Consider the following 15,836-nt stretch of genomic DNA (forward strand, 5'->3'; position numbering starts at 1 on the left):
GCTCACAAACACACTGCCCTGGCATAGCTCAGTCACCCCTCCATCTGGGTGCACTGTGCCAGTGGTGTGGGCACAGGTGCATGAGCCATGTGCCCCTACAGTACCCAGGGCCATTCCTGGGCACTGTGTGCAGTGATTCCATTAAGAGTAAATGGTGCTGGGAGGTTGTCATTTACAAACTCCACAGCACCATAATGGCTACACTGAAGACTGACAAGTTTGGTACCAAACTTCTCAGCACATTAAACCCACACTGATGCCAGTGTGGGATTTAATGTAAAATACACCACAGAGGGCATCTTAGAGATGCCCCTGAAACGTTACCAACTACCAGTGTCCTGACTGAGAGGCTGCCTAGGCTGCCACACACCAGACCTGTTGCTGGACCCCTAGGTAGAGAGCCATGCGCTCTACTGGGCCTGCCACAATGCACATCCTGGGACGAGTTGAAATCAAGAAAGAAGGAAGACCTGCCGTGCAGCTGCTAACAAGAGGACGACACCAACTGACTTCGCCCCAGCCCTACAGACCCGTCGATCCTTGAACTTGCTCCTGCTAAATCCTGGCGTCTCCTGCGGACAGCAACCTCGAAAACCCCGGAGCACCTGCCTGCCTTACTCTTCTAAAAGACTGGGACTCCCACGAGCAGTGGTTCTGCTAAAATAGCAACACCCCTGGTGCCAGCCAGGAACTGCGAATCCAGCACACTCTGGACCCGCCAAGCACGGCCTGTGCCTGAGTGGACAAAAACCCAGAGGATGTTCCCCTGGCGATTGTGACCTGAAATCCAGTGCCCAAGGACCCTCCTCGACGACCCAGACGACGCCTGCAGCGTCACAACTAGGGACTCCTCCAACAACGACCAGCTGAGGGTAAGTTTTCCCGACGTCAAAAGACACCCCGGCGCCCCACGGCCCCCTGTCCCCAACTCCTGGGTGCCTACCTATCCTCAAAGATCCCCACTTACCTCTCGAAGTGGTGTTCGCACCTGAAGAATCTCTGTCCCGAGCCTGCAGCCTTTGTTCACCTTTCAGCTTTTCCATTGAATAACATTGAGCCCGACGGGTCAAAAGCACCCTGCACCCAGCTGCCTGAGTGCCCCTGGGAGTGCAACCTCTGTCCTAATTTACTTCCCCATGTGCCCTGAGCAAGTGACCAGGAGCCCAGCTCCCACAGCCGAGTGGCCTGCTTGCCAGCAGCCACCAAACAAAGGCCCCCTGCCTCCCATAGGATAACATTGCCTAATCTCTCTGCACCCGGCTTCCCCTGTGCCGCTGCGGGTGTAACAACTGTGTTCGAGGCATGTGGGCTGCTAAATTCATATCTTAGCATTAGATCGCCGCCTAGTGTTGGGTCCGGATGATCGCACATTGTTGTCCTGGAAGAGTCTTCGAAGTATCCTGAGATAGGTGGCTCCTCCCCTGGACTACAGTGCGCATGGGCATCGGCTCCATCCCCAGATTGTTTTTTTCCGCCATTGGGTTCGGATGTGGTCTCGACGTCTTTCTGTCGAAACCGAGAAAAACTAACTCTTAGCGGCCAAAAGGCCTCGCTTTTTTTGCGTCGGTATTGTCTGCGCACGGTCTCGAGTCTTCCGTCTCTTGGAGCCGGAATAAGCGGAGTTTTCTTTCGCTCTTCGGACTTTGAGGCCTTCTCATCGCGACACGACTGCAAAACTTTTCTGAACATGGAGCGGAGCCCGTTTAAGTACTGCCCGCTCTGTGGGTCCAAGTACCCACACATCGATCTACACCCCGTCTGTAACAAATGCCTTTCGCCTGACCACGACGACGGCAAGTGCAAAGCCTGTGCACAGTTCCGGTCTAAGAAGACTCTCAAGCTTCGGCGCGCGGTGCGCATGGAAGCTAGACAAGCGGCCCCGGATCCGGAAAACATCTTCGGCGACCAGGAAGAAGAGGAACAGGGTCATCATCTTCAAATCTCCCCACCCGAGACGGAGGTCGAGGCGGATCCGGTAGACGACGACGGAGTCGTGGGTCAAGGCCTTGAATACGTCGACGAGGTAGGAGACGACGAAGAGATTTATGGGGCCGCGGCGGATAGCTCAGGGGACGAGCTCTGCCCCGAAGGTTACGAGGATACCGACCGGGTCACGGGATCGCCTGTAGGCCTTACCCAAGACCCAGTGCCGCAAGCCACAGCCCCGCCTTCTGGCCCGGCCACGGACTTACTTGCTGAGCAGACTGTATCGAAACCGAAACCATCGGGATCGACTACATCTAAGATGGCCGACCCGAAAACGAAACCGAAACTTAAGGACTCGAGTGTCCCTAAGATGGCTGCCGTGCCGGCGAAAACGACTGTACCCGCTACTCCATCGACTCCGTCGACCTCCGGTCCGCAGAAGTCGAAGAAGTCCGTCGATTCCGCTGCTGCACATTCGAAATCGACGCCAGAGGAGGGGTCCTCTAAGAAAGATGGTCGGCACGGGTCAACAGCTGCGCCGCCGTCCAAGCACGCCAAAGCCGGCTCCACGGAGGCTACACAGGCGCACGGATCGAAGACTGGCACGTCTGCGCACCGGTCCCAGGAATCGGGGTCGGTGACAGCGGGATCCGCGTCGAAAGCGCACAAGGCCCACAAAGACGTCGGATCCGAGGGAAAGGTCAAGACATCCTCGTCGGCGCCAAAACCCACTGTGAGTGAGACGTCCCCCATCGCCGAATCACTACAGAGAATCAGGGAGAAGGCCTCTGCTCCGTCGGCTCCGATATCATCGCCGCAGGCGCAAAAGGACAATCCAGCAAAGCCTTCTGGCAAACTTCTCTTTATTTTGCCGCCGAAGGAGTCGCCGAAAGCCTTTTCCACCAAATCGGCACCAAAGAAGGCGGTTTCTTCAACGGCTGGCCCGCTTCCACGTCGGGTACTCGAATCAGAGGATGATTCAGAGCATTTCATCGACGCTGACACAGGCAAATTGACCCTCTATAAGAGAAAAATCACTTCAGAGTCAGTGGACTCATATGTCATCCCACTGAAAAAGAAAAGGGTGCCCCTTGACGCTTCAGGCCTCATGGAACCAATCCAGCCTCCTCCGAGACGGAGCCCTACTCCCTCACCAGAACACTCTGCGGGTGAGGGGTATGATGAGGACGAGCAATACAATTTCCCTATCAATGAACCAGATGCACAACCGGATTCATATGATGACACTGGTGACCAGGGCACCCAAAGTGTGGGGCATGACCCGCAGCTTTTTAATGCACGTGCATCCCCAACTGAGGATTCAGCAGGTTTTCATGCACTAATTGAGAGGGCGGCAGCCAATCATGATGTGGACATGCATGCTGACCCGATAGAGGAAGACTTCCTTTTCGACACATTTTCAGTCTCTGAAAGGACAGTAAAGACGCTGCCTATGCTTAAAGGAGTCCTCAAGCATGCTGGGGACATATTTAAGGAGCCTACCAGAGCACGAGTGGTCAATCCACGTATTGAAAAGAAGTACAGACCTGCACCTGCAGACCCCGCATACATCCTGGGACAGTTGCCACTGGACTCTCTTGTGGTCGCCAATGCCAGGAAACGTGCCAACTCCCAGACGACGGGTGAAGCTCCTCCTCCGGATAAGGAGTCCAAAGTGCTAGAGGCAGGGGGCAAAAGAGTAGCTGCACAGGCCGCAAATTTTTGGCGCATTGCCAATACACAAGCACTCTTAGCACGTTACGATAAGGCGCATTACGACACCCTAGAACAGATTATACAACACCTGCCTCCAAAGTTCCAAGAAGGCACCAAACTGCTTATTGAGGAAGGGAAGCTAATCTCAAACGCAGCCATCAAGTGTGCACTTGACGCCGCAGACACAGCTGCTAGAGCTATCAACACTAGCGTTATGCTGAGACGACAGGCGTGGCTCCGCATCTCGGGGTTTAAACCAGATATTCAGACAACCATTCTTAATCAGCCAGTCAATCCTGATAGTCTGTTTGGTCCAGATGTTGACACCACCCTAGAAAAAATAAAAAAAGACACAGAAACTGCTAAGTCCATGGGGGCCCTACAGTCACAACAGTTTAGTGGCAGCAATTTTCGTCGCTCAGGTGCACGTGGAGTCACCAGAGGACAAATGGGTCAACAATCTCAGTTCTCAAGAGGTGGAGCACAATCCTCGTTCACAAAACAGAACAAGGGAGGTTACAGAAATAACAGCAACAGAGGTCGCGGCAGAGGAAACAGCTCCCGCTCCTCTACCCCAAGCAAACAGTGACTCTCTGTCGCTGCCCCCCGACCACTTAACACCTGTCGGGGGGAGACTGCAGCAATTCCTGCCCGTCTGGAGAAACATCACCACAGACAGGTGGGTGCGACAACTAGTCCAGTATGGTTATTGCCTAGAGTTGAAATCCACTCCACCCAACATCCCGCCAAGGCAAAGGCCTATGTCCGCAGAGCACTTGCACTTATTGCAGCAGGAAGTAGTGGTGATGCTGCAAAAAGGCGCAATCGAGCTCGTGCCGGTGGGAGAGGAAGGCACAGGGGTATATTCCCTGTACTTCCTTATTCCAAAGAAGGACGGATCTCTCAGACCCATTCTAGATCTACGTCCCCTCAACCTGTACATACTATCAGAACACTTCCATATGCTTACACTGCAACAAATTCTTCCCTTGTTAAACCAAGGGGACTTCTTAGCAACCTTAGATCTCAAGGATGCTTATTTCCACATTCCACTACACCCGTCCCACAGGAAATACCTCCGATTCACTATCCAAGGCAAGCATTATCAGTTCAAAGTCCTACCCTTCGGAGTGACCACAGCCCCAAGAGTGTTTACCAAGTGTCTGGCGACAGTAGCAGCGCACCTCAGGAGGCAGAACATTCATGTCTACCCCTACCTAGACGACTGGCTCGTTCAGGCCAAGTCGGAACAACAGTGCGCCGCGGACATGTCAACTACCATTCACCTCCTTCACGATCTGGGCTTCTCGTTGAACTACCCAAAGTCGCATCTTCAGCCGGCACATGTCCGGCAGTTCCTAGGTGCGACGATCAATACCCTGACGGCCATGGCTCAGCCGAACCAAGTCAGGATAGACAGCATGCAGTCTCTAATCCAAAAGTTCAGACCACAACACTCACTTCCAGCGAGAGTGTTCATGCAGTTGATTGGCATGATGGCCTCCTGCATCTTCATAGTCCCTCACGCACGGTTGCATATGCGTCCGCTCCAGGAATGCTTAGCAAATCAGTGGACACAGGCTCAGGGACAATTGACAGACCTAGTGTTGGTTACCAGTCGGGCATACGACTCTCTGCATTGGTGGACTCCACACAACCTTTGCAAGGGCCGACTGTTCCAGGAGCCAGTGCCACAAATTATCCTGACAACGGACGCATCTCTCCAGGGATGGGGAGCTCATCTGCTCACTTACACAGTGCAGGGACTATGGACGACGCAGCAACAGAAGATGCACATCAACTATCTGGAACTGATGGCAATCTTCATGGCGCTCAAGTCCTTCATTGTACATCTGTGCAACAAGGTAGTGTTAGTCCGGACGGACAACATGACCGCGATGTACTACATTCAAAAACAGGGGGGCACCCACTCGCCACAGCTGTCTCATCTGGCTCAGGGCATGTGGAAGTGGGCCATTCAGAGGAACATTTTCCTCATGGCAGAACACCTCCCGGGCAAGGACAATCAGATGGCGGATCTGCTCAGCAGATACAGCCATCAAATGCACGAGTGGGAGTTACACCCATCTGTACTCCACCCGTACTTCCAGCAGTGGGGTCATCCGGAGATAGACCTGTTTGCCACAAAAGGAAAACGCAAAATGCCAACACTTTGCCGCCAGGTTCCCTCACCCACAGTCGCAGGGCAATGCGATATGGATGAACTGGTCAGGCAAATTTGCGTACGCTTTTCCACCAGCCCCTCTGATACCGCTGGTCGCGAGAAAGCTAAGGCAGCACGCGATGACTCTCATCCTAGTTGCTCCAACGTGGGCGCGCCAAGCATGGTACACCACGTTCCTCGAACTCTCGGTGGTGCCGCATCAAAGACTGCGCCTCACGCCCAGTCTTTTGACGCAGAACCATGGAGAAATTCAGCATCCAGATCCGCAACAGCTCAACCTGGCAATCTGGCTCCTGAAGTCCTAGAGTTTGGATACCTTAACCTACCTCCGGAATGCATGGACATCATCAAGGAGGCAAGGAAGCCAACTACCAGAGCATGCTATGCTGCGAAATGGAAGCGTTTTGTCATTTACTGTACAGCCAATGACATCAACCCGCTAGATGCATCTATCCCTAACATCATTTGCTATCTGTTGCATCTTTACAAGTGCAATCTAGCGTACACTTCCATTCGGATACATCTATCCACCATAGCGGCTTATCTTCAGAACAGGCGGCATCTCTCTGTCTTCAGAGTGCCTGCCATTAAAGCTTTCCTTGAAGGTCTGAAACGAGTCATTCCCCCAAGAACACCACCAGCTCCGGTGTGGAACCTCAATGTGGTCCTCACCAGACTAATGGGACCACCTTTTGAGCCACTGCACTCGTGTGAACTCCAGTTCCTAACGTGGAAAGTAGCTTTCCTAATCGCTATCACGTCGCTAAGGCGTGTTAGTGAGCTGCAAGCGCTCACAATCCAAGAGCCATTCATTCAGATTCATACTAATAGGGTAGTGCTACGTACTAACCCCAAATTCCTTCCAAAGGTGGTGTCACAGTTTCATCTCAACCAAACTATTGACTTACCGGCATTCTTCCAAAACCCACAAACGGTGGCGGAAAGAATGCTCCATACGTTAGACGTACGGAGGGCGTTGATGTACTACATGGACAGGACACAACCCTTTAGAAAGACAAAACAACTTTTTGTTGCCTTCGCACCACAACACAAAGGCAACCCTATTTCCAAAGCAGGAATAGCCAGGTGGATTGTTAAGTGCATCCAAATATGTTATCAAAAGGCCAAGCGCACTTTAACGATACCCCCAAGGGCGCACTCCACACGCAAACTGGGGGCATCCATGGCTTTCCTAGGGAACATTCCTTTAGAGGATATTTGCAGAGCAGCCACGTGGGTTACACCACATACCTTTACAAAACACTACTGTGTTGACGTACATTCCAAGCAGCAAGCAGCTGTAGGACAGGCTGTTCTCAAGACACTCTTTCAGGTTTCTGCAGCTGGCACGGGCAACCGCCGCTGATGGAGGGACTGCTATGTATTCTATGCTAAGATATGAATTTAGCAGCCCACATGCCTCGAACTGAATATGCTACTTACCAGTATGCATCTGTTCTTGGCATGTAGGGCTGCTAACATTCATATCGCCCACCCTCCTCCCCGGTGCCTGTCGCAGCTGCAGATATACTATTGTATTCACTTATTAGCATGGACATCCTTTACACTTTTCACTCCATCTTCTGCCACAATGGCGAAAAACAATCTGGGGATGGAGCCGATGCCCATGCGCACTGTAGTCCAGGGGAGGAGCCACCTATCTCAGGATACTTCGAAGACTCTTCCAGGACAACAATGTGCGATCATCCGGACCCAACACTAGGCGGCGATCTAATGCTAAGATATGAATGTTAGCAGCCCTACATGCCAAGAACAGATGCATACTGGTAAGTAGCATATTCAACCTACCATACCCTGGGAGACCCTTGAGTCTGTGCCCAGAACCTTAACTCGGCCAGTCTAGTACTTACCCAAAAGCCGATAACTCACTTTTCTTCCATAGGGTAACATTGACTGGTTTCACTTGGAAATTCTTCTAAGTGTGGAGTTTTGAAACTATAAAATATCCAATTAATATCAGCTGAATAGCGAATTCTGAATTACTCACCTGTTATCAGGAGAGATCCCAGTGTATCTTTCAGCCCAGCACAGGACCTGAAAAGTAACTATAGCCGTGATTTACTGTTAACTCAATTTTCCTTAATAGGAATCGATTGTCTGGTTTTCACCAGAAAATCTTTTAAGTGTCCAATTTCCAAACTTACAAATATTCCTTAAAAATCGCCTGTATGACATAAACACATTCTTTCAATTAATTACAGGAGATGCACCAGTGCTTAATCCAGGATCCAACACGGAGTAAGAAAAAGTAATGTTAAGACTACTTATCTGCTAAGTGTATTTCCTCTCACAGGATAACATTGGTGATTCTATGTGAAAAAGTTTCGAAGTGTCCACTATTAAAATACAATAATATTCGTTAAAAATCAAAACTGTAACCAAAACGCTTTTACTCAATAGTTCACAGGAGATGTCCCAGGACTGAATCTAGGATCCAGTCCTGTGGTTAGAAAAGTAATCTATAAAGTAATTAATTGCACTTAACTAGAAATTGCCTTTGAGCTCAATGTTACGTTGTTTGAAATTGTGTTGCCTATTGCAACAACTGTAACTACTGTACAAAAGTCTATTGCCTAGTTGAAAAGTATTTAACTAAAGTAACTCATTCTGAGAAAGTATATTTTGATACCTATTGTTGGTTCTAAAATAAAAGAACTATATATTGTTTATACAAACCATTGGCCTAGAGTTCAGTTCTTGAGTGTGTGAGACCATTTGCTGACTGAGTGTGTACAACAAATGCTTTACACTGTCCTCTGATACTGCCTTACTGCTCGACCAAGCTACCACTTTAGAGAGTAAGCCTATATCTAACTTTAGCCTCTGCCAAACCTCTGGGGACTGTGCACACCGTACCTTACTTTGGTCCAGTATATACAGAACCACTTTCTTACAAACTGCACTAATCCCGTTGTGCCAATTATACACTCCAGGCAGCTTCCTACGTTCCTGAATTTTTCACTGTATTGCATTTCCGAACAGCTGCTTTATGGCGACATTGGTACTAAAGCCACAAAAAAAGGCTAATTTTGTTTAAAGACAGTAACACACAAATTACATTGTAGAAGCTCTCTATTTAAGTGAGATACTCTGTCAAAATTAGGCTCATAGCTTCTGCCTAATCTGCAGGCTCCACGATACAGCACAAAACAAAATTTAACTCTCTGCAGGAGGTTACTTTCTTTGCATTTAGGCTAGCCCTGTGATCAAACCAACCTATTTTAATGCAACGTTGAGTTAATGAATAATCATTAAAATGTTTTTTGTATTTATTTTTTAACCACATCGATGCTCGATGAGTTCCAGCCCTGTGCTGGAATATGCAAAAACCCATTATTCATGACGAGCTGGGCTCGTCATGAGCGTGCTGGGAGGCTACTGCATGACGAGCCCAGCTCGTCATGAGTGTGGAAGGGGTTAATGATTGCTTCTCATGTTGCAATTTTTAAATAGTATTAACAGTGCGTTTTTACAACATTTCTTTCTAGCCCCGCTTCAACTGATGAAAAGGAGGAAAGCAAAGTACCTAAGAAAACATATACCTGGAGTACAAAAGAAGAAGCAAAGCAAGCATTTAAAGAGCTTTTAAAAGCAAAGGTATTTACATTGTCCAATTACGATTTGACACCGACATTAGCATTCTTTGACTTGTCTACAGTATTAAAAAATCATGGACAAACTGGAGAATTATTATTATATGAATCGTGTGAAAAACATAATTCCTTTATTAACTATCAGATAAACATATGTTTGTGTGTAGTTTTGATATACCGTCATTAGCAATGAACCACTTTACAAAATCCAGTTACTCGTTCAGATATCACATCAGTGAAAGTGCAAACTATATCCATTCTGTGGGAAAGTTGATTGTTTGTAGTGGGCAAAGTGTAGGAAGCGGACTCTGTACATGGTATGCCCACTAGGTGGTTATACCATGCACAGAGTTCAGGGTTTCCTCAAAAGTGTACAGGGCTCAATGTAAAACCCAAATTGCTCTATTAATGGTAGTGTGGGCGAACAGCCTTAGGCCTAACACAGAGGGAGGTAAGACATGTTCGAGGCATGTGGGCTGCTGAATTCACATCTTGTGCATAGATCGCCGCCTAGTGTTGGGTCCGGATGATTGCACATTGTTGTCCTGGAAGAGTCTTCGAAGTATCACGAGATAGGTGGCTCCTCCCCTGGACTACAGTGCGCATGGGCATCCTCTCCATCCTCAGATTGTTTTTTTCCGCCATTGGGTTCGGATGTACTTTTCTTGACTCAAGTTCGGAAACTTTTCTACAAGGCCAAAAGGCTTTCGGGGTCGTCTGTATTGTTGTTTCGATCGGTGCCGAGTTCTTGTTCCAGTTTCTTTCGAAGCAGGACGTCGAAGAGAGCCGCGTAGCCTTTTCGACACCAGAGGCCCGATCGTCGATGGAATGGAGCCCGTTCAAACGATGCCCCCTTTGTAACTCAAAATACCCGCACATCGATGTACACCCGGTGTGCAACAAGTGCTTATCACCAGACCACAACGAAGACAGCTGTCTAGCTTGTGCTCGGTTCCGGTCGAAGAAGACGCTTAGGCTCCGACGTGCAGCGAGACAAACAATGACGAAGCCAGCGCAGACCCGGTGAATGTCTTTGACGAAGACGACGATGAGGTCGTCGAGACTGAGGATCCAGAACAGCCGTCGGATCCAGGTTCGGAGCACGACTCCAACTACTATGAAGACGACCAGGAACACGTCGATGAAGATGAAAACGTCAACGAGGTAAGGGACGACGTGTCCCCCCATCGGAGCCGTCGATGACTACTCGAGTGATGAACCAGGCCCAGCAGTGGGTACTGGGCCCAAACAAGACACTCAAAAGATTTCAAACGCTCAGGTCGAGGCATCACCAAAAGGCCTTAGCCAAGATCACGACAAACATTCTATAGCCCCGCGTCTCGGCCCGGCTGAGAATATCTCACACGAGCCATCGGTCGCCCTACAGAAAGCGAAACCGAAAGCTATCGAGGCTAAACCGAAACTGCTGAAGACAGCCTTCGGATCTAAGAGTGCAAACACCACGGCATCGACGTCAAAGAAAAGTGTTGACGACCCTGCGAGGTCCTCCACAAAGGGTGTCGAGCCGAAGATTGGTGCGCTAAAGGCTGTCGTTAAAGCCAAGCACGCCGAACCAACGAGGTCGACGGACAGTGACACAAACAAGGGACTCGTGTCTCAAGGACCTCGAACCGAGGCACCGAGTCGAAAAACAGCTCGTCAAGGCCCTCGAGCCAACCTCCAAAGGCGCACCTCGACGGAGCAGGTCAAATCGAAGAAACGGAGCGCACCTCCAACACCAAAGTCGACGCACGGCCAGAAGCACGACGACAGGGCGAAGTCTGTCGGTCCAATATCGACGCCAGCCCCGAAGCCGCCGATAAAATTCGGACTGCCCCCAACGGCACGGCCTAAAGCCATCGATCCGACAGCTGGGATCGAACAAACCAAAACTGTATCACTTGGGAAACGGAGTCATGCTCTACAATCGGACGTTCCGTACCAGGAGCCCCCCTATGATAACCAGTCGAAGCGCCACATCGACGCCGACACCGGAACACTTACTATTTATCAAAGGAAAATAAGGTCGGAAAATCCTCTGGAATCATACAAAATTCCACTAAAAAAGAAAAGGGATTCTTCCACATCGCCTGTCCTTTTTGAAAGTGTTCAATACCATGGCCAGGACACTTCTTACTCGCCCACACGCTCTAATGAGGAGATGGGGTATGACTATGATGAACAATATGGACAATGATCAGGATGACCAGGCTCAGGCCTAGACAGACCCTATGGACCAGGGGGAGTCACAACCTATCCCTGATACTCCTTCCTATCCTGTAAAACTTCGCCAACAGAGGATACGGTGGCGTTTAACGCATTAATTGAGAGGGCAGCACATAATCATGATGTGGACATGCATGCTGACCCTATTGAGGAGGATTTTTTGTTTGACACTTTCTCCACTTCAGACAAATCAGTTAAAACATTACCAATGTTAAAGGGTGTCCTCAAACATGCGGGAGAGATTTTTAAGGAGACCACAAGAGCAAGGGTTGTTAACCCCAGAATTGAAAGGAAATACAGACCGGCGCCTGTGGACCCTACATACATTAAGGGACAGTTGCCATTGGACTCTTTGGTGGTATCCAATGCTCGTAAATGTGCCAACTCCTAAACTACTGGTGATGCTCCTCGTCCAGACAAAGAGTCTAAAGTGTTAGAAGCTTCTGGGAAAAGGGTGGCTGCACAAGCAGCTAACATCTGGAGAATTTCCAACACACAGGCCCTACTAGCCAGATACGATAGGGCACACTATGACACATTAGAGCAACTGCTACAACATTTGCCTGATGCATACAAGGAAGGAGCAGAAACATTCATACAGGAAGGGAAACTAATCTCCAACGCATCCATTAAATGTGCGCTGGACGTGGCAGACACTGCAGCCAGAGCCATCAACACTAGTGTCATGCTCAGAAGGCATGCTTGGTTGCGCATCTCGGGGTTCAAGCCAGAGATTCAGACCACATTATTAAATCAGCCTGTAAACCCTGATTTTCTATTTGGCCCTGATGTGGACACAATCTTAGAAAAGATCAAAAAAGACACAGAGACAGCCAAATCTATGGGGGCCTTGCAGTCCCAACAATTCAGAGGAGGTTCCTTTCGTCGCTCCAATAACAGAGGAGCTACAAGAGGCCAGGCGTCCCAGCAGACTCAATATAATAAAGGGAACACGCAAACCACCTATAATAAAACAAACAGAGGTGGATACCGTGGCAACAGCAGTAAAGGCAGAGGACGAGGGAATAACAACACCAGATCCTCCGCCAATACTAAACAGTGACGCCTTGTCGCTGCCCCCGGACCATATAACACCGGTCGGGGGCAGATTACAACAGTTCCTGCCAGTCTGGGAAAGCATTACCACAGACAGGTGGGTGAGACAACCTATTCAGTACGGCTATTGTCTAGAACTCACATCCACTCCACCCAACATACCCCCAAAACACCGTCCTATGTCCGCAGAGCACATAGACTTATTGCAGCAGGAAGTTATCAGCATGCTGCAAAAAGGGAGCATAGAACTCGTCCCTATACAGGAACAAGGTACAGGGGTATACTCTCTGTACTTCTTAATCCCCAAAAAGGACGGGTCTCTCAGGCCAATACTAGACCTCAGGCCCCTAAACCAATACATCTTGTCAGAACACTTAAACATGCTCACTTTACAGCAAGTTCTACCATTACTCAGTCAGGGAGACTTCCTCGCAACACTAGACCTAAAAGATGCGTATTTCCACATACCAATACATCCAGCACACAGGAAGTATCTCAGGTTTACCATCCAAAATCAGCACTACCAGTTGAAGGTACTGCCTTTCGGGGTGACAACAGCGCCCGGGGTGTTTACCAAGTGCCTAGCGACAATAGCTGCGCACCTACGGAGGAACCATATTCACGTCTACCCCTATCTGGACGACTGGCTTATCCAAGCAAAGTCCGCCCAGCAATGTGCCAGCCACATGTCCCACACCATTCACCTCCTACACAGCCTCGGATTCTCATTAAACTACCCAAAGTCTCATCTTCAGCCCGCCCACGTACAGCAGTGCCTGGGAGCAACAATAGACACTCTGGCAGCAAAGGCGCAGCCAAACTCAGCAAGAATCAACAGCATTCAATTACTGATTCAAAAATTCAGACCCCAACACTCGCTAAACGCAAGGGTGTTTATGCAGTTGATAGGCATGATGGCATCCTGCATCTTCATAGTCCCTCACGCGAGACTACACATGCGTCCGCTTCAGGAGTGCTTAGCACGGCAGTGGAACCAGGCTCAAGGACAATTGAAGGACCTAGTGTTGGTGACCGGTCGCGCATACAACTCTCTTCATTGGTGGAACCCACAAAACCTTTGCAGGGGACGACCGTTCCAAGAGCCTGTACCACAAATAGTGCTGACGACTGACGCATCTCTCCTAGGATGGGGAACGCATGTCCTCCACTACACAGTGCAGGGATTATGGACGACACAGCAAAAGAGAATGCACATCAACCTGCTAGAACTGATGGCAATCTTTATGGCAATGAAGGCGTTCAAAGTACATTTGTGCAACAAAGTTGTGTTGATCCGGACGGACAACATGACTGCCATGTACTACATACAGAAGCAGGGAGGGACACACTCCACAGTTGTCACATCTGGCGCAAAGCATGTGGAAGTGGGCCATTCAAAGGAACATATTCCTCATGGCGGAACACCTCCCAGGCAGGGACAACCAGATGGCAGACCTGCTCAGCAGAAACAGCCACCAAATGCACGAGTGGGAGATACATCCCTCAGTGCTACACCCGTACTTCCAGCGGTGGGGTCACCCAGAAATAGACCTGTTCGCCACAAGAGAAAACGCGAAATGCCAAAGCTTCGCCGCCAGGTTTCCACATCCGCAGTCTCAGAGCAATGCGATATGGATGAACTGGTCAGGCAAGTTTGCGTACGCTTTTCCCCCAGCCCCGCTCATACCACTAGTGGCACGCAAACTGCGACAACACTCACTGACACTAATCCTGGTTGCTTCAACATGGGCACGGCAACCATGGTACACCAAGTTCCTAGAACTTTCCGCCGTTCCTCATCAAAGGCTGCGATTAACTCCCAGTCTTTTAACGCAGAGCCATGGCAACATTCAACACCCGGACCCGCAACAGTTGAACCTTGCGATCTGGCTCCTGAGGTCATAGTTTGGTTACCTAAACTTGCCTCCCGACTGTATGAATATTATCAAAGAGGCAAGCAGACCTACTTCTGTAGTAGGGGATCTCTGTGTATAGTCATAATCTAGTGAATAGTCCCGCCCATGTGCGTGGACCCCGGAGCAATCAAAAATAATCTCTTACAGTGTCAAAAAATGCAGAAATGCATAGACACTTTAGAGAGAATTTGAAGACCGATAATGCAGCCTAAAAAGGCTACACTGTCCAGTACTTCAACTAGAAATTCCACCATAAAATCCACAAAACAGCAAAGCCTGTACAGATTTCCCTTGCTTTACCACCAAAATCCCTCAGGAATGATAGAGAGAAGAACCTGGACAGACAAGCCCCATAGGCTGCCATTATGTGGCTCAGAACAGGATACTGTGCCTTTAAGAGAACTTTCCAGAACTTCACAGTATCCCAGAATGCCCTGCAGGTCCCAGTTACTTTCAGTTCTTTTTTCCGGCTCCTGCAAGCAGGACCCTGGAGCATTGAGCTCTCCCTTTTCAAGGGTTTTGTTGTTTTTTTTTCACTAAATTCGATTCTGTGTACTTTTAAAGTACTTTGGTGACTTTCTTCTTGGTTTTTGCACCCTTTTGTTGTCCATAATGCCTGCATTATTTGACAAATGCCCGGAGTGCTCCAGGAAGAAGGCCAAGTCAGATCCCCATGAGGTGTGTATCCTCTGCCTTCCCTCTTCCCACATCCCAGAGGAGTGTGAGATCTGTCAAGGCTTCTCTGGCAGGACCCTGAAGGACAGAATGAAGATAAGGCTTCAGGGCCTTGAAGAAAGAAGACTGAAGGCTCAAGGTGGGTCTGGAGGGGCTTCATCTGCCCATGCTGAGGCCTCTGGGGGCTCCCCAGGGGCAGGAAGTCCAGCAAACGTCCCCACTCTCCGTCTGGGTCGGTGGCACCCACTACGACGTCGAGAGGAAGGTCCAAGGCCGTCTCCCCGTCTCCCCAGGGCTCTGGGTCGAGAAAACGTCGCCCGTCGAGGGAATTGCATAGGCCGCCTTCGAACCCCGTGACGGTTTCTTCGTCGTTGTCTTCGACGTCGAGTGATCGGCGTCGACGGGTCCGGCGTCGGCACTCGCCGTCGAGGCGACACCGTCGATCGCCATCGGAACAGGACATCATCGTCGTCGAGGGGATCCTCGTCGTCGAGACCGTCGTCGAAGCGAAAGAGGTCGCCG

General features: G+C 49.7%; 1 protein-coding gene across 4 annotated transcripts in view; it reads left to right on the top strand.

The window, feature by feature from the left end:
• The window catches only part of PRPF40A (pre-mRNA processing factor 40A), an 879,874-nt gene that overhangs the window by 194,383 nt on the left and 669,655 nt on the right, over positions 1-15,836 (top strand). For all 4 annotated transcript variants that reach the window (XM_078681728.1, XM_078681731.1, XM_078681729.1 and 1 more), the window contains exon 12: positions 9,337-9,445. In XM_078681728.1, the coding sequence (XP_078537854.1) occupies positions 9,337-9,445 (109 nt within the window). The remainder of the gene's footprint in view (positions 1-9,336; positions 9,446-15,836) is intronic.

This window comes from Lissotriton helveticus, chromosome 3_1, assembly GCF_964261635.1.
Source record: "Lissotriton helveticus chromosome 3_1, aLisHel1.1, whole genome shotgun sequence".
Lineage (NCBI taxonomy): Eukaryota > Metazoa > Chordata > Amphibia > Caudata > Salamandridae > Lissotriton > Lissotriton helveticus.